The sequence below is a fragment of the Cebus imitator genome, unplaced genomic scaffold (assembly GCF_001604975.1).
Source record: "Cebus imitator isolate Cc_AM_T3 unplaced genomic scaffold, Cebus_imitator-1.0 Scaffold94, whole genome shotgun sequence".
Lineage (NCBI taxonomy): Eukaryota > Metazoa > Chordata > Mammalia > Primates > Cebidae > Cebus > Cebus imitator.
Window position 1 is genome coordinate 5,317,074 of NW_016107409.1, and position 20,549 is coordinate 5,337,622.

Genomic DNA, 20,549 nt, shown 5'->3' on the forward strand with positions numbered 1-20,549 from the left:
GGTGAGCATGTGCTGCAGGCCTCCAACTGCTGAAGATCAAGGAAGCCTCTTATCCCAAAACATGTGCCCTCCACCCTAAGGCTTCCCAGCTACCTAGGAGTTGATTTTTTTAAGTTGATTCCATCAGGGGTTAAAAGGTCCAGACTAGCTCACCATACCATATCCTCTTAATAATTTTTCCTGTTCTTTTTTTAGAGTGTGTTGACACTAAAGTACAGCAAAAAGAGGAAGAAGATGGTGAGAATCTCACCATAATATATCCACAGGTCCCTGCTTTCTGCAGCGTGCCCTGTGGGGAAGGGGGCCTCTGGCAGGTGGCTCCCTCTCCAATTCAGTGTGTCCCAGGGCCCAGAGGGGACTAAGGAGCATGCTGGGCACACAGCCCCTGAACCTCCTCAAGAAGGAGGCTAAAACAAGAAACAAGAGAGAGGGTTTCTGAAGGAACAGGACTGAAAGTCTATCTTCCTATTCAAAAGCTTGGGATAGGGACTTCCACATTTAAGAGCATTCAGTGGGTTGCTGGATTCCCAGAGGCCTCGGAGCAGGGCTTGATTGGGATACCTGCACCTCGCCAGGTAGATTCAGGGTCCTATGGCATCTTGGTAGTGAGTAAATTGGAGCCCCTACACATGGCGCCCTTAGAGGTTTATTAAATATTTTTTAAGAGGGGGTTGGTTGAATCCTACGAGGGGGAAGAACAGGAGAATCCTTAGGGCAGTAGAATCCCAACTTGCAAGCACCACTCCACAAAACAAAAGGCTGAAGTTAACCAGACACATCCTCATTAGAACACAGTTTAGGGACTAAGATCTGTTTTACTTGAACATGGGAGTAGCAGGCAAGAGATCAGGTCTTGCATACACACAACGGCTGCTTATACACCCACTCCCACCCCATGGCTTATCAAATGAACTTCTGTAAGCTCAAGAGCATGCATCCCACCCACTCCATCACACCGCCAGAAGGGTACTGGTAAGCAGTTTTCTCCATCTTATTCCATTTCCATGGGCATTTTAGCGCTGTGATGTTGAAACTTTAATGTGTAGGACAACTACCTGGAATCTTGTTTAAAAGCAAATTCTCATTCAGCAGATCTGAGATTTGAAATCTGACCTTTTTTTCTTTAGACAGGTTCTTGCTCTGTTGCCCAGACTAGAGCTCAGTGGCATGAGAATGGCTCACAGCAGCCTCCACCTCCCAGGTTCAAGTGATCCTCCCATCTCAGCCTCCTGAGTAGCTGAGACCACAGGTGCATGCCACCATGCCTGGCTAATTTTTTTATTATTATAGAGACCAGGTCTCAGTATATTGCCCAGGCTCGTATCAGCTTCTGGGCTCAAGCAATCCTTCCTCCTCAGCTTCCCAAAGTGTGAGATTATAGGCGTCAGCCACCATGCCTGACCAGATGTCATCTTTCTAACAAGCTCCCTTATCCATGGACCACAGTTTGAGCAGCTAGATTTTAGAACACTTTATAGATTTGTGGCCACAGCAGTCACCAGCCTAACCCAGCTCTTTAGCCATCTGCCTAGGATAGTAGGGAATTACTGTGAAGCATGGAGGAGGTGAAAATTGGATTGAGTTTCATCTGTGTGCTTATCAGTCAGTGGCACTGGCGTGCTCATTCCTCAGAGTTGGTCCTGGGCTAGTCACTTACTGCTTCTCCCTCCCTTTCCTCATCTATTGTTAAGGAAAAAATTATTCACGGACACTTGTTAAAACACAGTAAGTAGACTTTATTCAGAGCCACTGTGATAAGTTTAGAGACCACAGCAATGAGATTTTGCAGGAGGGGAAAGAGGTTGGACTCTAGTCCAAATACAGCATGGGCAAGTGAGAATTTGTAGCCAAGGAGCAGGGTAGAGGTCAGCAGAGGGAAAATTACTAAGCGGAAACATCAGGGGCTTGGGGGATTCTGAATAAACCAACCTAATAGGATTCTTGCTGAAGATGGATCAGGTGATCAGATATTACCCAGGTGGTGATGGAGGATGAAGAACCTCATTTGATATTGAATGAGATCAGATATCAAGGGTAGGGGTTGTTGTTAGCCAACTTAGCAGGTTCTTGCTAAAACTGGATTTTATAAGAAGTGCACAGATGGGCCTAGGAGAAGATTCGGAAGCCTAAGTAAAGTTTGGTCAAGCAAAGAATCTGTGTCACATAACGTGGGAAATACACACACACACATACATGTGTATGTATATATGTATATGCCCTCAGGTCAAATACACACAGCTCATTTATCCCAAATTCAAGAATGATGGCTCTGTCAAGAAAAATATTAAGAGGCTGGGTGCAATGGCTCATGCCTGTAATCCAAGCACTTTGGGAGGCCACAAAGGGAGAATCACTTGAGGCCAAGAGTTTGAGACTAGGCTGAGCAATATAGCAAGACCTCATCTTTACAAAAAATTTAAAAAATTAATCAGGCATGGTGGTGTGTGCCTGTAGTCCCAGCTACTCAGGAGACTGAGGTGGGAAGATCACTTGAGCCTAGGCATTCCTGGTCACAGTAAGCCATGAGCACAACACTGCAATTCAGCCTGGGCTACCGAGAGAGACCCTGTCCTTAAATTTTTTTTTTCAATAAAAAAGAAAAATGTTAGAAGAGAGGCACTTGAATAAGGATAATTAAGATTTGTTCTTAACCAGACCAGGGAAGACATGCTTCACCTGGGGAACGGAGTGTGCTGGCGTTGACCTACATTAGCACCTGCATTAGCCCCTCTGAGCCACCCTCAAGTTGTGTCTTATTGTCCCATTGCACATATAAGGAGCTGGGGTGCAAGGGGGACATGCTGGAAGTGGCCCAGGTTCCGGATGACAGGGCCGCCACTCGAACTTGGCCTGACACTCCCCCCTGGCCCTTCCCATCCTCCAGTGGAGTGACTTCAGGAGAAGATAATGATCTCACTAGAACAGAGGTAGAGGTTGACAGATGTCCCCAAAGGGAAAGTTAATTAGAAATAAGGCTTTTCCTTCTCATTCAGCCCCAGTTACAGCTATGATACCGCTTATTTACACCTGACATGTTGACAGTGCCCAGCAATGTTAATAAGCTTAATTACTATGTTGAATTGAATGTTCCTGGGCACCCTTGTTGAGTATTCAGTGCTGCCAAGTTCACCTTCTTCCCAAGATAAACACCTCCTTTTTTACCACCTCAAATTAACTATGTATTATTCAAAAAACAGACTACTGAAATATGGCAAATGCAAGGGATGGGGAGTTGCTGAGCTACCGGGGGCACAGCCGTCCTCTTCTCCATCGCGGGCAGGCACATTTGAGGCAGGCTCAGAGCATCTTACACGACAGCCTTCTCCTTGGTCTCCCAGGCCCCTTTTCTACCATTCATTCATTTCTCCTCTCTAATGACACCCACAAGGAGCTTCCCCAGTGCTTGCTTGAATTTCCAAGGATTCTTGCTAGGTTTTCCTGAATGGTTTTTTAAAACCTCCTTGGTCATTTCCACAGCAGACAGTTTGGGAACACATAGTGTTTTTAGAATCAAGCTGAGCATGCCCTTGCCTTTGCCCTGTTGTGGGTACCCCAGTGGCAGTGGCATTGTGGGCACCTGTGGGAAGTGATGAAAAAGAATTGCCAGGGAATTCTGGAAGCACGGGGCCCACCACATCATGGCAAGTCTGTCAGGCACACGCCAAGGCAGCAGAAGAAGGTTTGAAAGCAGAGAGTCCCCAGGCCTGTGTGGGTAAAGGCAGCCCCAGCTCAGTAAAATTCTCCATCCCAGGAGGAGCCCTAATGAGTCAGAATTTTTGCTACGGAGGCAAAATTGGGAAGAAGAACAAAAGTAGTGTGTAGAGATTACAAAGAACATCCCATCTCTGTCCCCAAAGGCATAATAAGGACACAAAATCAAACAGGATGTCAGTCCAGGGTCAGCCTGGTAGGGTTCCCAGGCTCTCCAGAGGGGCCAGCTGGGAAGGGCTGGTGTCATCCAGAAGCTGAGACAATTGTCCACCATCTTTTTCCAAGGAGCCCAATTATCATTCCAGAGCCACTTCCTCTGAGCTCCTCTCTCAGAATCCACACCTTCCCAGGTGTATGGGAGAGAACCAAGTTGTACTGATCAATTCCACAATTCAGTTTGCACCCAGACTCCCCAGAGGCTCTAAGCCACTCTCCTGGCCCGGAGAGCCACCAGACTGCAGCTGACCTTTGGAAACAGGGACATTCACTGTCTCTGGAAGACATTCTCCATCCAGCTCACTGGCTTGGGGATTCATCTCTTATGCTCTGATTAGTACTTATGAATCATATGCAATTCTAGAAATTGGCAAATTTTGACAAGCCTGGTGGAAGACAGATATGTTTCTTGAAATTTCCAAGTGAAAATCACACTCGGAATAAGTCTCCCTCAGAAGAAAATCTAAAGTCCTTCCCATGGCCTACAAGGTCCTTTGAAAGCTGGCCCTAGCCCACCACCTGCTCACCTATTCCTCCCTCCCCCAGTCACCCCCGACTCCTCTCTGACCTCCCCTCAGGCTGTGCAACTTCATGTCTGCTCTACTGCGGGCATATCATATGGTTCCCCCTGCCGTGCGTCAAGCGTGCCCCTCCCACACTAACCACAGGGCCTTTGCACCTCCTAGTCCTCTGCCGGAATACATGGGAATGCTCATCCATGGCCTTCTGCCTGCACACTCCCTTACTTCACCTGGTACTCATTCAAAGACCACTTTGTCAGACTGACCCTCACCAGCCACCAGGAACACACACTCACTTTCTTAAGTCAGCCACTGAAACGAACCCTCTTATTCCTATTAGTTACCCCCAAGCTGAATTTTAGGTCCTATGATTAACCTATTTAACATCTCATTGATGATGTTTGCATTTTTTTTGGAAGGGCAAGGCTAAATATTGTCAATCTATTTCTATTTTTTTTTAATTTTTTATACTTTTGATTTTCTTTCCACATGCCCTTCCTTTCGACACGCCTTCCAAAATTGAAAGTCATGGAGTACGCTTCTACGGAGGACTTTTGGGATGGTATAACAGATAAGTCCATTGACAAGCTAGAAGTGGAGGACTTAGATGAAAATGTAAGTTGGATAAAAACCTGAGACCCCCCTTCCTCCAAATGTTGGAGCAGGGTGGCCCTAGCCCAGGCAGGCTGGCTGAGGGCTTGGGATCTGAGGACCTGGGTTTTCTTTTTGCCTCATATATCCCAGACTGGGTGTTAGAGAAGACAGCAACCCAGAAACTCCCACACACACAGACAGAAAAGCCCCAAGGAAAGCCTCCTCCCTCTATGGAGGTGGGGCAACCTGGCAAGGCAGACAATGCCAGACGCTAACCTCTCTACTCCAGGTAGACACAACAAATTGTGGTGTTTCTCTCCCATCTTCACAGGCCTGTGACAACCACCACCCTGCAGAGGGACACACAGCCAGACCTGGACATTCAACAGGGCACTCTCCCCAGCTGTTCCCAATCAATCACCAGAGAGGAGCTGGGGAGTCATCATGGTTTTGATAAGCCTTACATCCACTGGATGTTTTCTTGTCTTTAAAACAAAATTTTTGTTATGATTTTGTAAATATGCCACACGAATGTTTTGCCTGCAGGGGCAGCCTAGTGGCTCGAATTTCCTGCATCAATTTACCTGTAGGGCTTACACCCCATGCTAAGTCGGGGGGAAGCATTATTGTTCATCCTGTCCTCGACTGCTCACATTGTACGTACTGACTACAATCCTAAGAGTGCAATCTTGTGTCTCTGGAACCCAAAATTAAGCAGATATATTTTCCTAAATTTATAAAAGAAAAGGCAAAAAAACTAGATATTTCATTTTTTAATGTTTTTAATTGAGAAATTGTCTCGTCTCAGTTCATATTTAGCCCTAAATTCTATACTTGTCTCTACACAGCACTGTATTACTAAGATTTACTTTTTGAATACTAAAATACTACAATGAAGGGAGGAAAAAATGACAAATTTAGATTTACTGCTTTGGATTTACAAAGGCAGGAAAGTAAAATTGGGCATTTTGGAAAAATTTTTCAACTAGAGTTGAAACCTAAAGGATTTGTTTTAATTAGACACAAATTATTCAGAAACCTTCAAGGCTCCTATCCGTTGATGTTTTGCTACATCAGGTGGCACTGCATTCTCAGGTGACAGTCACATCCTCCATGTAGGTTCTGGAAGGACATGGCAGGTTTGGGAGCGTTCCAGAGTTTTCCTTGGGACAGGTGGGCTGAGTAAGGGAGGTGTCATCACAAGCGCCTTGCCATTTCAGGGCTTTGCTACTGAAGGATTTTAGGCAAGAACGTGACACTATCAGACTTGTTTTTAATTTTTTCAAGTATTTTGTTTCAAACAACCTAAACTATCTAGCTTTTACATTAGGAAGCTACCATGTGCACACCATTTTAAAATATTGAAGTAGTAAAGAAGGCTATGAAATAAATGTTTCAAGCCTCTACTTCCTTACGTTAGTGAAATAACTGCTATTTATGTATCCTGGAAATGTTAACGCATGTACACATATATATGTCTTTTAAAACATGTGCATATCCGCAAATGGAATCATGATGTACATTCTGTTCTATAACTTACTTTTCCCTTAATAACATATTTTGGAAAGCTTGGGTATTATATATATATTTTATATATATATTTTATATATATATAAATATATTTATATATATATTTTATATATATATAAATATATTTATATATATATTTTATATATATATATAAATATATTTTATATATATATTTATATATATTATATATATATTTATTTATATATATTATGATATATATATAAAAATATATTTTATATATATATATTTATATATATATGATATATATATATTTATTTTCAGTGCAATGAATTGTATGTATACTATTACATACAAATGCAAATGAATCTAAAGAATAAATTTCTAGCAGTTGATGCTGGGCCCAGAGCTACCTTCATCTTTAACTCAAAAAACATTGACAAATTCCACCCCCCAGCACCTCCCATAAGTTGTACCATTTTCCTATTCCCACCTAGAGGGCTTGAGAATGCCTCCTTCATCATATCCTCAACCACCAAGAGTCATAATTCTGGCCCATCTGATAGGGTGAAAATAGCATCTCATGTTGGTTTCTGCATCTCCTCCATTATGAAAGGTGCTGGGCATTTTCACAATTATTGGTCATTTGTGTCTCTCCGTGACTGGCCAGTTGGTGTTGTCTTCTCTTCTCCCATGTTGCTTATTTCTCTTTCTTTCTGATTTGTAAGGGCTTTTAATATATGAAAGACCTTAATTCTTTTTCTGGCATACATGTAAATTTTTTTCCAGTTTGCATTTTGTTTTCCAAACTTCTTCTTGGTATTTTCCATGATGTGATCATTTTTTATGTGCAGGTAGTCTCATGTAGCAAGATTTCCTTTTCTGCTTACCGAGTATTGTTTCATGTGTAGAGAGGTCTTTTCACTCCTCAAGAGAATTTTTGTAATTCATTCATTGTTTTCTTTTAGCTCCCCAAGGGATCTCTTTAACACTATGTGGAATTTATTTGGGGGAAAGAATATGGCATAGGGGATCTACCCAAAGCCCCCACCAATACTGAGTTCTTTCTCCACGGACAGGAGCAAATTTGCATTTTTAAAGGTCACCCTGGTGGCTTTGCAGATAATAAATTGGAGAGGAGAGGCTGAGGGCAGGAAGACTGGTAATATGTAGCAGTACAAATGAATAAATGGGAAAGCCTGGCAGCGCGGGGCAGTGCACAGAACAGCCGCTATGAGTTGGTGTAGATTTATACTCTATAGGCTGGAAAGCTGAAGAGGAGAAGAAGGCTACATTTGTAGGGTGAAGTAGAAAGTTCTATTTGGTACACACTGAGTATTAAGTTCCCATAAGATATTTAGATAAAGCTCAATTGAAAACCAAAATATACAATCTAGGTCCTGGGAGAAAGCTGTTGGTTAAAGATTTTGATTTGGAATCTATATTAGTTTGCTAAAGTCTGTTGTTAACAAAGTGCCACCTTTGAGTGGCTTGAACAACAAAATTTACTGTCTCATAGTTCTGAAGACTCGAAATACGAAATCAAGCTGTCGGCAGAGTCGGGCTCAACTGACCCACCTGCCATGGCCTCCCAAAGTGCTGGGATTATGGCTATAAGCTGTCATGCCCAGCCTTCATTTTTTATTTCAATGATACACTCATGCATCACAAACCTTGCTGTGAAAATTCTTTGGGTTGCAAGAACCAGATATTAACCCAGGAAAAGTCTCCAGGCATGGAAGACCTCATAACTGAGGTGCCCAATACACCTTCCACGATGATGGGGGTAGTTCCACTCTGTAGGCTGGACAAACAAATGGAATAAACCCCATAAGATGTCATATATATGCTGGCTGCATAGACTGGGGTGGCACAGTCTACATAACCTCAACTAGGCCCACCCAGGTGGGTGGCCATCCAGCAGACCACAACAGACACTGTATTTTCTGGAGAACAGAACATAAAATGCAGACAGAATAGGGATAGATGGCTGGCGGAGGCAAACAGAAAGTCACTTCATCCCAAAGGAAGGATTGTCAACAATGAGGAATTTAGAGGCAGGAATGTGAGCAGCAAAGTCCTTCTCCTCAACCTGTCCAGAAGCACTGACTCGAGAAATAGAGAGAGACAGGGCTCAGAGGCTAGGAGTCAGGCAAACTGGACCTAAAGCACCCCAGCTTTCCCCGCAACCTAGAAACTCCGGCCAGCTATAAGTCATATCCTTGTATCTGTCCCAGCTCATGTGCATCTTCGGATATGTTGGTCTTTCACTTGCCTGTAAGAGGCTAGTGAGTTAATGGTATATTCTCCATGATCACACGTTGAACAACAACAGCAATCTCAACTGTTGGTGAGCAAAGAACAGGAAACATGACCAATCCCTGGCTGTCCTCTCCAAGAAGCCAGCTTCACTTTCCATCAAAAGGGATCCACAACAGAAACTCCAGTGAAGACCCACCTATAGGTCAGTCCTGGTCAGCAGCACAGATATGGGATAGAATGATCAATGTGGCCAAATAAAAAGGCAGCTTGTGGACAAGTGCTGTGGCACCCACCTGTAGTCCCAGCACTTTGGGAGGCTGAGGCAGGTGCATCACTTGAGGCCAGGAGTTCAAGACCAGCCTGGCCAACATGGTAAAATCCTGTCTCTACTAAAAATACAAAATTTAGCTGGGCATGGTGGCACATGCCTATAAACCCAGCTACTCAAGAGGTTGAGGCATAAGAATCACTTGAACCTGGGAGGTGGAGGTTTCAGTGAGCCTAGATCATGCCACTGCACTCCAGCCTGGGCGACAGAGTGAAACTCCATCTNAAAAAAAAAAAAAAAAAAGGCAGCTTGTAATGTCATTACTCTGGAAGAATCTTTAAAAGCAGAACTGCCCAATACAGTCATGCACAAGGTACTATGCCACTTTCCTGAAGACTCGGTCTTCACACTGAATAAATCAACCACCACTGGGAGCTTGGCCATTTGTAGAATGAGGAAACCCTGTTATGGTCTTAGAGCATGGAAGCATTTTTACATTCCAAAGCCATCTCTCCATGTTTGGAAAAAGAAGATAATTGTATGTTCCCCCAAAGATCTTTTGGCATACTGATGTTTTAAAAAATTCTTAAGGAAACAGGAAAAAGAAGAGGGTGTGATGATCATGGAAATACTCTTTAAAGGAATTCTTGCTACCCATTCTATGGTTCCCGTTTTCTGTCTTCAACTTTTAAATTCAGGGGTACATGTGTAGGATGTGCAGGTTATATAGGTAAACGTGTGCCATGGTGGTTTGCTGCACAGATCATCCCATCACCTAGGTATTAAGCCCAGCATCTATTAGCTTTTCTTCCTGATGCTGTCCCTCCCTCTGCCCACTTCTTCCCATTTTTGTGTTTTTTGAATAATATGTTGAAGTGTCACACAGTACCTTTGGGAGTCAGAAAAATGATTAATAAATCATTAATTTCCATTTTCTGAATATTTCATTCTTTGGTCCTTTTGTAGTTTTTGAACAGCTCCTATCAGGCAGTGTTTAAAGCAATAGTCAAAGAAATGGCTGATCGCAATGAACTGGAAGAGGATTTTGACATTCCCCTAACTAAGCTACTGGAAAGTGAAAACAGATGGAAACTGGTAATTATGTAAGTAACTGGCGAGGCTGAGTGGTTTGTCAGTGGATTTGGGTATTCCAGAGGTGGCAGCAGGGAGTATAAATTGAGCAACCAACAAAAAGAGCAAAGTCAGGGCCAAGCAGGTTCCCTCAGTCAAGGACCAGGCACAGGCCAAGCACAGGGAAAAGGTAAGATGGGCAGAATTATCCAGCTGCCAGACCAAAATCAGAACTCAAGAGCAAGGACCCTGCAAGCATGGGAGCTGCAGGATAGGATCAAGGCAGATGGTGGCAGAGGCTGGAAATCCAGGGCAAGAAAATGTCTTGCAGGGACCATGAACTTGCACAAAAGTCTAGGGAGCAAAGTTCAGACCCCTGACATTTAAGAAGACATTGGGGAGTCAAGACCTGGGACATCTTCCCACGAAATTCCCCGGCTTCATGCTAGGTGAGCTAATGCTTTTCCATGCATCCTGAAGGAGGGAGAGCCTTGAGCTTCACTGATCTGGGGTCATGGCCAGGGCCCCTGTAAGGTTATTGTAGACCTGTATCGCTGGCACCAGATCTTTCTAGCTGGCAAGGCCCCAGGTCACAAAATGTTCCAGAATGCCATTTGTATACTGTATTAGTCCATTTTCACACTGCTCATAAAGACCTGAGACTGGGAAATTTACAAAAGAAAAAGATTTAATGGACTTAAAGATCCATGTGACTGAGGAGAACTCACAATCATGGCAGAAAGTGAAAGGCACATCTTACATTGCAGCAGACGAGAGAAGAGAGCTTGTGCAGGGAAACTCCCTCTTATACTAACCATCAGATTTCATGAGACTTACTCACTATTATGAGAAGAGCATGGGAAAGACCTGCCCCTGTGATTCAATCATCTCCTATGGGGTAATTCAACACGTGGGGATTCAAGACGAGATTTGGGTGGGGACACAGCCAAACCATATCATCCTGCCACCGACCCCCCTCAATCTCATGTACTCACATTTCAAAACCAATCATGCCTTCCCAACAGTCCCCCAAAGTCTTAACTCATTTCAGCATTAACCCAAAAGTTCGCAGTCCAAAGTGTCATCTGAGACAAGGCAAGTCCCTTCTGCCTATGAACCTGTAAAATCAAAAGCAAGTTAATTATTTCCTAATTACAATGGGGATACAGCCATTGGATAAATACAGCTATTCCAACTGGCAAAAATTGACCAAAGTGAAGGGGCTATAGGCCCTATGCAAGTCTAAAATCTAATAGCGCAGTCATTAAACCTTAAAGTTCCAAAATGACCTCCTTTGACTTCATGTCTCATACCCAGATCACACTAATAAAAGAGGTGGGTTCCCCTGGTCTTGGGCAGCTCTGCCCCTGTGGCTTTGCAGGGTACAGCCTCCATCCCAACTGCTTTCACCCGTTGGCATTGAGTGCCTGAGGCTCTTCCAAATGCACAGTGCAAGCTGTCAGTGGATCTACTGTTCTGGGGTCTGGAGGATGGTGGCCCCCTTCTCACAGCTCCATTAGGCGGTGCCCCAGTAGGGACTCTGTGTGGGGGCTCCCACCCCACATTTCCCTTCCACACTGCCTTAGCAGAGATTCTCCATGAGGGCCCTGCCTCTACAGCAAACTTCTGCCTAGGCATCCAGGCATTCCCATACAACCTCTGAAATCTAGGCAGAGGTTCCCAAGCCCCTATTCTTGACTTCTGTGCACTCACATGCTCAACACCATGTGGAAGCGGCCAAGGCCTGGGGTTTGCTCCCACAGAAGCCATGGCCCAAGCTCTATGTTGGCCCCTTTCAGCCATGGCTAGAGCAGCTAGGATGCAAGGCACCAAGTCTTTAGGCTGCACACAGCACAGGGACCCTGGGCCTGGCCCATGAAACCATTCATTTTTATTCCTAGGCCTGTGGGCCTGTGGTGGGAGGGGTCTCTGTGAAGACGTCTGACATGCCCTGGAGACATTTCCCCCATTGTCTTGGGGATTAACATTTGGCTCCTCATTATGTATGCAAATTTCTGTAGCTGGCTTGAATTTCTCTTCAGAAAATGGAATTTTCCTTTCTATTGCATTGTAAGGCTGCAAATTTTCTGGTTTTTATGCTCTGCTTCCCTTAGAAAACTGAATGCCTTCAACAGCACTCAAGTCATCTCTTGATACTTTGGTGCTTAGAAACTTCTTCCGCCAGCTACCCTAAATCATCTCCCTCAAGTTCAAAGTTTCACAAATCTCTAGGGCATGGGCAAAATGCTGCCAGTCTCTTTGCTAAAACATAACAAGAGTCACCTTTGCTCCAGTTCCCAAAAAGTTCCTCATCTCCACTTGAGGCCACCTCAGCCTGGACTTTTTTGTCCATATTGCTATCAACATTTTGGACAAAGCCATTCAACAAGTCTCTAGGAAGTTCCAAACTTTCCCACATTTTCCTATCTTCTTCTAAGACCTCCAAACTGTTCCAACACCTACTTGTTACCTAGTTCCAGAGTCACTTCCACGTTTTCAGCTGTCTTTAAGCAGTGCACCACTCTACCGGTACCAATTCACTGTATTAGTCCATTTGCACACTGCTGATAAAGACATATCCAAGATTGGGCAATTTACAAGAGAAAGATATTTAATGGACTTACAGTTCCACATGGCTGGGGAGGCCTCAGAATAATGGCAGAAGGTGAAAGGCACATCTCACATGGCGGCAGACAAGAAAAGAGAGCTTATACAGGGAAACTCCCCCTTATAATAACATTCAGATCTCTTGAGACTTTTTCACTATCAAGAGGACAGCATGGGAAAGACTTGCCCACATGATTCAGTTACCTCCCACCAGGTCCTTCTCACCACATATGGGAATTCAAGATAAAATTTGGGTAGGGACACAGCCAAACCATATCATATACCCAGCCTGTGGTGTAGACATGCTCTCAGCATGGAAGCCTGGCCTTTCCTTTATCCATTGTCAGAAACCTGGAGAGCCAGGTATGTCTTTGGGTCCCCATGGGTCTGTCACAGAATCTCCAGCAGTGGCACCAGGTACAGGCTGTGGGGAACAAGGTGCCCTACATAATCACGTGGGCAAGTTCAGGTGTTCACAAAAATCAGGAAGAGATTGACTACTAGCAACTTCTACTGTGGACTCAATAGAGGCATGGGGCATAAGACCCTCAGGGCTTCTTAGGAAAGGGGAAGGCAAGACACAAAGAACTCTCAAGCTTTCAGATGAGCAAAAACACCAAACAACACCTCCATGCGTTATTCCACTGCCTCTGTGCCATTTTCCTCCCTCTCTTCCCATTTACACCTGTATCAAAGGCTGATTATAACCTGATTGCATTCAACAGATATTTCCTGTGCATGTACTATGTGCTAATCTAGGCTCTAGGGATACAGTAGTGTGTACCCCAGCCTCTGGTATTGAAGAGCCAGCTGATGGGAATTTCACTCACTTGCAAAGGTGGGCCAAAAACTAAGAGAGAAAGAGTCAGTCTTCCCAAAAGGGCTTTGGATGCCTCAGCTAGATACCGTCACTGGAGTTTAACTCATGTCTGTGTTTGGTTTCCTGCCCTGAGCCTAAAGGAATAGGCCCTCACTCCACCTATTCCTGGGCCCTTATTTTTTGACAGGTGCCAGTAGGCTAAGTAACCACTTCAATTCCATTAAAAGGCCTTGCATATGAAATGAATAACATTTGGTACAAATGGACCATGGACTCATTCTCAAATTTCTCTATTGCTTCTAGGGTATGAATAAGGGGACCATTGCTCTGTGCTACATAACATAGTGCAGCCCTTTCCAGCAAAGGTTGTTTGCTTCCTGGAGTTACTCCGGGCTAAACCAGTATGCCCTCTTCAAGGAATCTGATCTAAGGAGTTAAAATCTGCAATGGCAAAGGCCTTCTTTTCAGATCCAATTAAGCCTGGGAAGCTCACTCTTTCTGGCACATTCCCCTTCAAAGGGGCTCTGATCTGAGAACTAGAAAACACAGTTGCCCTGGAGAGCACCCTTATTTGGAAGGAAAACAGTCCACGCCATTGAAAGGCCAGGATGACTAGCCCTGTGTGTTGACATGAGAGGGAGAAAAGGGCTTGATCACGTTGAAGAGCTGTGACTTGTGTGGCTTTTATGATAAGTCCTTTTGAGTAAGCCTATTTGAAAATGTCCTATTAAATGCAAAGGGGTTTCAGGTGGTTCTGTCCAGTTCAAAGGCGAGGCTGGTTTTCCAAGCTATTTCCAGGCATAGGCCTCACTGGAATATAGACAAGCCACAGAAAATCAAATCCAGCTGCCTGAGTTCTCATAGGGCCATACTTGCACTTGGACCTCCCTGCCCTGTAAACTGTCCCCAAGATTATCCTTGTTTAATTCATTTCAAAGGGTTTAGGGTTTGGCCACGTGCCCAGGTTGTGGGTCAGTTAGACCACGAGGGAAGCATTGAGTGGATATCAGGAACCAACCCTTTACTCGTGGGCGTTGAATAAAACAGATACTATTGGTCCCATTTCTACCTGCATAAGAAACCCGGCAGGTCCCAGTACCATCTGCATTGTGTGATGGCATGTATGCATGAACTTAGTCTTGGCTTTTAAAGATGATACACTTTACTTTTAGGTTGAAGAGAAATTATGAAAAGTTCAAGGAAACAATCTTATGGATTAAGAGGAGACGTGAAGGTAGGCACCACTCGACAATTTTCCACCCATTGCCAGCTCTCCTGTCCGTGTCCACCACCTCTCCCCTTCTGCATGTACTGTAGAGAAGACAGAAGGGCTCATTCACTCACTTCAGTGCCTACAGGGCTAATTTGGTCCTGGCTGCCAGGGATGAAATACCGAGCATGACAGACACAGTCCAGGGCCCCAGTGAGTTTCTCTCTTGATGGCAGGGGCAGGTGGGGGATCCAAACACAGAGTGAGTCACCTGGCATTTTGGTGACATGGACTGTGGGAAGAGGACACTGTGGGACCCCATGGTAAGGGATCTAACACAGATTTGGAGGAGTGGGGTACTCCAGGAAAGGAATATTAATGTAAAAATTGGGAAAGAAATAGCTCCTTTACCATGAGACTAAAGGCATTTGTGTCCAGCTGTTAAGATTTGCAAATCATGGAGGTTGCCAGCTTCATGGAGCTAATCATGGAAGAATTCAATGAAGGGACTAAGCTGCCTTCACTTAAAAATTTATAACTACAATATGCAATATCTTTCAGGTGACTGGACCCAACCTGAAAATGACAGCAATATTCATGGGAGACATAGCTAACCAATCACAGTACTTTTTCTTGCTGAGCCTCGTCTTAGCTCAATTCCTTCTCAAGAAAGTACTCTTGCCCCCAGTACCAATTCATGCCTCTGACCTAACTCTTAAGGAATAGCTGCTGCGGGCCGTGCCTGCGTCTCCTGAACCCTGTGTCACCATTAACCCATCCCCACTCCAGCCTCCAACCACACAGCACTTATGCTGGGACTCCTCCATCACATGCTAGAGACTTATCTTCCACTGGAAGTCTCAGCATCAAAGCCTGGTTAAGTTCCCTCGCATGAGCTCTCACGGCAGGCTGTGTTGGTCTCAATGATGGGACACACAGCACTCTCCTGACTGACCTCCCCCTTAGGTAGTGAGCTGGGGCTCCTCACTCCCACCAAGAGCGTGTTGGCTGATACCACAGCTGGAAGCCCCTCACCATGGCTCCAGCCACTCGGCTCCCACTGTTGTGTTAAACACTTATCAAAAGGCACTAGGCTTGTTTTTCCAGTTGTCCTTACTAGTTCCAAAATTCAATTGTTGTAAAAATGGACAAAATGAATATAAAAAGAAACTTTTGCTATGAAACAAAAACGAAGTTGCAAGCTTTAACACACACACCTACACACACACACACACACACACGCACACACTCTTAGCCAGGTGTGGTGGCTCATGCCCATAATCCCAACACTTTGGGAAGCTAAGATAGGATAATCCTTTGAGGCCAGGAGTTCAAGACTAGCCTGGCCAACATGGCAAAACCTCATCTCTACATCAGCCAGGTGTGGTGGCACATGCCTGTAACCCCAGCTGAGGAACAAGAATTACTTGAACCCAGAAGACAGAGGTTGCAGTGAGCCAAGATCATGCCACTGCAATTCAGCCTGAGTGACAGAGCAAGATTCTGCCTCAGTCAATCAGTCAATCAATTACTGGTGTGATTTGAGCACAAATGATCACAGAGCCCAGTCATCAGAACTTCATCTTGTCTTACCTTTGAAATGACATGTTAATAGACACTTCTGTTTCAAGTTACAATAACATGTTTATAGTGCGTTTCCTTTTTTTGATGACTCCCTGACTTTAGCCTGTCTTTTCAATTAACAGCCACACCATTCAGTGGGTAAGTGCTCCTCTCATTATGTTGTAGTTAGCATAGCACTATGTCACCCATGCATGCCCCCTCATCTGCACAGGTTGATCTTCACTGTCATATCAGGCATCTAGCACTGGGCTGGTACACACTAGGTACTTGATAAGTACATGTTGAGTGAATGTGTAACCAAATGGAACGAGCTGGAATGTCAGCTCCAACATACCTCTCTTCAAAGGCCTTAATCTTTCCACTACCCGACAGCCTTCCTACTGGGGAAAAATGGCAGATCTCCCAAACCGTCAAACTCCCTCTGGCATCTTGAGAGAGACAGATCTAAGTTTCCTTTCTCTTTTCCACCAAAATCTTACTCAATGCAATCATTGGATTGAATAGCAGCTCTAAAGTCAGGAGAGATGACCACTTTCACATTTACTTTATCGACCCAACCAACACTTGAGAAGCCTAAGACAGAAAAAATCCAAAAGCCTCACCGTGTTGTTCGTCGTAGGAAGAAATTAGAACGAGATAAGGAATGGATACAGAAGAAGACAGTGGTAAGAGGGGCAGTGCCTTGGTGTTTTTACTTTGCACAGGACTTTTTTTGGCTCCAGTGAGATGTGCACATACCATCAGAGAACGGTAAGGAATAATATACAATGTGAATGCAAAAATGCATCCAAGATATCAGAGGTACACCTGAGTGTGTGGGTTGTTGGCAGACTGATGAGGATTTTACTAGGATTTATTGAGATTCTTCTGCCTGCAGGTCTGTATTAGGCAACTGGATGGGTTTGAGAGCGGAATAAAGGAAATGTATATTACATAGGCCCCAGACAGACACTGTGGCATGTATCCGTAGTCCCAGCTGCTTAGGAGACTGAGATGGAGGTATCACTTGAGCCCAGGAGTTTGAGGCTACAGTGTGTTATGATCACGCCTATAAATAGCCACTGTACTCTAGCCCAGGCAACATAGCAAGACCTTGCATCTAAAAATAAAAAGACATATAGAGATCCATCCCCCTAACAAATTAGAATCCATATCAAAAATCAGTCACACAATGAATGGATAAATAAGCTGTGGTACATTCACACAATTAAATATTATTCAGTACTAAAAAGAAATGAGCTATTAAGCCATGAAAAGACATGGAGGAAACTTAAACACATATTACCAAGTGAAAGAAACCCATCTGAAAAGGTTACATATTACAATAGCTACTGTATGACATTCTGGAAAACGCAAAGCTATGGAGACAGTAAAAAGGTAAGTGGTTGCTAGGGGATGGGGGCAAGAAAGGATGAAAAGGTGAAACATGGGATTTTTAGGGCAATTAAACTCTTCCGTATGATTCCACAGTGGTGGATACATGTCACTGTACATTTGTCCAAATCCACAGAATATGCAACATCAAGAGAGAACCCTAATATAAACTCTGGGCTGTGGGTGATAATGGTGTGTCAGTGCAGGTTCCTCAATTATAACAAATGTACCACTCTGGGGTGGGGGGCGTTGATGGCTAGGAGGCTATGCATATTGGAAAGTGGAAGCTACAATATTGCATATCGGAAAGTGGAAACTACTATATTGCATAGTGGAAACTACTTTCCACTCAATTTTTCCATTACCTGCTCTAAAACAAATGAAGCCTATAAGAAAATCAATCACTTGGAGTATTTATAAAGACTGATACTATTATACAAAGATCTGAATGAAAACTAGTCTCAAAATATTAAAGTCATTTATTCCATCCAAATGAACTCCAAAAGCAAGCGGGAGTAGCAATCCTTATATCAGACAAAACAAACTTTAAAGCAGTAGCAGTTAAAAAGGCAAAGAGGGACATTATATAATAATAAAAGGCCTTGTCCAACAGGAAAATATTACAATCCTAAATATATATGCACCTAACAGTGGAGCTCCCAAATTTATAAAACAATTACTACCAGACCGAAGAAATGAGATATAGTGGGGGACTTCAATATTTCACTGACAGCACTAGACAGGTCATCAAGACAAAAAGTCAATAAAAAACAATGGGTTTAAACTACACCTTGGAACAAATGGACTTAACAGATATTTACAGAACCTTCTACCCAACAATTACAGAATATACTTTCTATTCATCAGCACATAGAACTTTCTCCAAGATAGACCATATGATAGGCCACAAAACAAGTCTCAATAAATTTAAGAAAATCAGAATTATATCAAGCACTCTCTCAGACCACAGTAGAATAAAACTGGAAATCAACTCCAAAAGGAATACTCAAATTTCATGCAAATACATGGAAATTAAATAACCTGCTCCTGAATGATCATTGGGTCAACAATGAAATCAAGATGGAAATTTAAAAAATTTTCAAACTGAATGACAATAGTGACACAATCTATCAAAACCTCTGGGATACAGCAAAAGTGGCTAAGAGGAAAGTTTGTAGCCCTAAATGCCTACATCACAAAGGCTGAAAGAACACAAATAGACAACCTAAGGTCACACCTCAAGAAACTAGAGAAGAGAAACAAGAACAAACCAAACTCAAACCAAGTAGAAGAAAGGAAATAACCAAGATCGGAGCAGAACTAAATGAAATTGAAACAAAAAAAATACAAATGATAAATGAACAAAAAGTTGGTTCTTTGAAAAGATAAATTAAATTAATAGACCATATGCAAGATTAACCAAGGAAAGAAGAGAGAAAATCCAAATAAATTCAGTTAGAAACAAAACAGGAAATATTACCACTGACACCACAGAAATACAGAAGATCATTCACGGCTACTATGAACACCTTTATGTGCATAAACTAGAAAACCTGAGGAGACAAATTCCTGGAATATACAACCCTCCTAGCTTAAATCAAGAAGAATTAGATACCCTGAACCTACCAACAACATGCAGCAATATTGAAATGGTAATCATAAAAATTACCGACAAAAGAAAATCTAGGACCAGACAGATTCACAGCTGAATTCTACCAGACATTTGAAGAAAAATTGGTACCAATCCTATTGACACTATTCCACAGACAGAGAAAGAAGGAATCCTCCTGAAATCATTCTGTGAAGCCAATATCACCTTACTACCAAAACCAGGCAAGTACATACCAAAAGAGAAAACCACAGACCAATGTTCCTGGTGAATATAGATGTAAAAATCCTTAACGAAATACTAACTAACCAAATCCAACAACATATCAAAAAGATAATCCACCATGATCAAGTGGGTTTCATGCCAGGGATTTTAATTTGTTTATGTGATACATCATCTCAATAGACACAGAAAAATCACACGATCATCTCAGTAGACAAAAATGACATGATCATCTCAATAGACACAGAAAAAGCACTCAACAAAATCCAGAATCCCTTTATAATTAAAACTCTCAGCAAAATCAGCATATGAGGGACATACCTCAATGTAATAAAAGCCATCTATGACAAACCCACAGCCAACATAATACTCAATGGGAAAAAGTTGAAAGTATTCTCTGAGAACTGGAAGAAGACAAGGATGCTCACTCTTACTACTCCTCTTCAACATAGTACTAGAAGTCCTAGCCAAGGCAATCAGACAAGAGAAGAAATAACGGGCATCCAAATTGGTAAAGAGGAAGTCAAACTGTCTCTGTTTGCTGATGATATGATTTCATGCCTAGAAAACCCTAAAGACTCCTCCAGAAAGCCTCTAGAACTGATAAAAAATAATTCAGCAAAGTTTGCAGATACAAAATTAATGTACACAAATTAGTAGCTTTCCTATACACCAACGGCAACCAAGCTGAGAATCAAATCAAGATCTCAACTCCTTTTACAATAGCTGCAAAATAATAATAATAATAATAATAATAAAACACTTAGGAATATACCTAACCAAGGAGGTGAAAGATCTCTATAAGGAAAACTACAAAACACTGCTGAAAGAAATCATAAACAACACAAACAAGTGGAAACACATCACATGTTCATGGATGGTTAGAATCAATATAATCAATATTGTGAAAATGACCACACTGCCAAAAGCAATCTACAAATTCAATGCAATTCCCATCAAAACACCACCATCATTCTTCACAGAACTAAAAA

At 43.0% G+C, this 20,549-nt stretch overlaps 1 protein-coding gene across 1 annotated transcript in view; it reads left to right on the top strand.

Moving 5' to 3' along the window:
• The window catches only part of ERICH6B (glutamate rich 6B), an 80,376-nt gene that overhangs the window by 41,985 nt on the left and 17,842 nt on the right, over positions 1–20,549 (top strand). Inside the window, exons 7-11 of the mRNA XM_017535994.2 lie at positions 196–237; positions 4,975–5,063; positions 10,027–10,163; positions 14,731–14,792; positions 16,860–17,017. Of these exons, the coding sequence (XP_017391483.1) occupies positions 196–237; positions 4,975–5,063; positions 10,027–10,163; positions 14,731–14,792; positions 16,860–17,017 (488 nt within the window). The remainder of the gene's footprint in view (positions 1–195; positions 238–4,974; positions 5,064–10,026; positions 10,164–14,730; positions 14,793–16,859; positions 17,018–20,549) is intronic.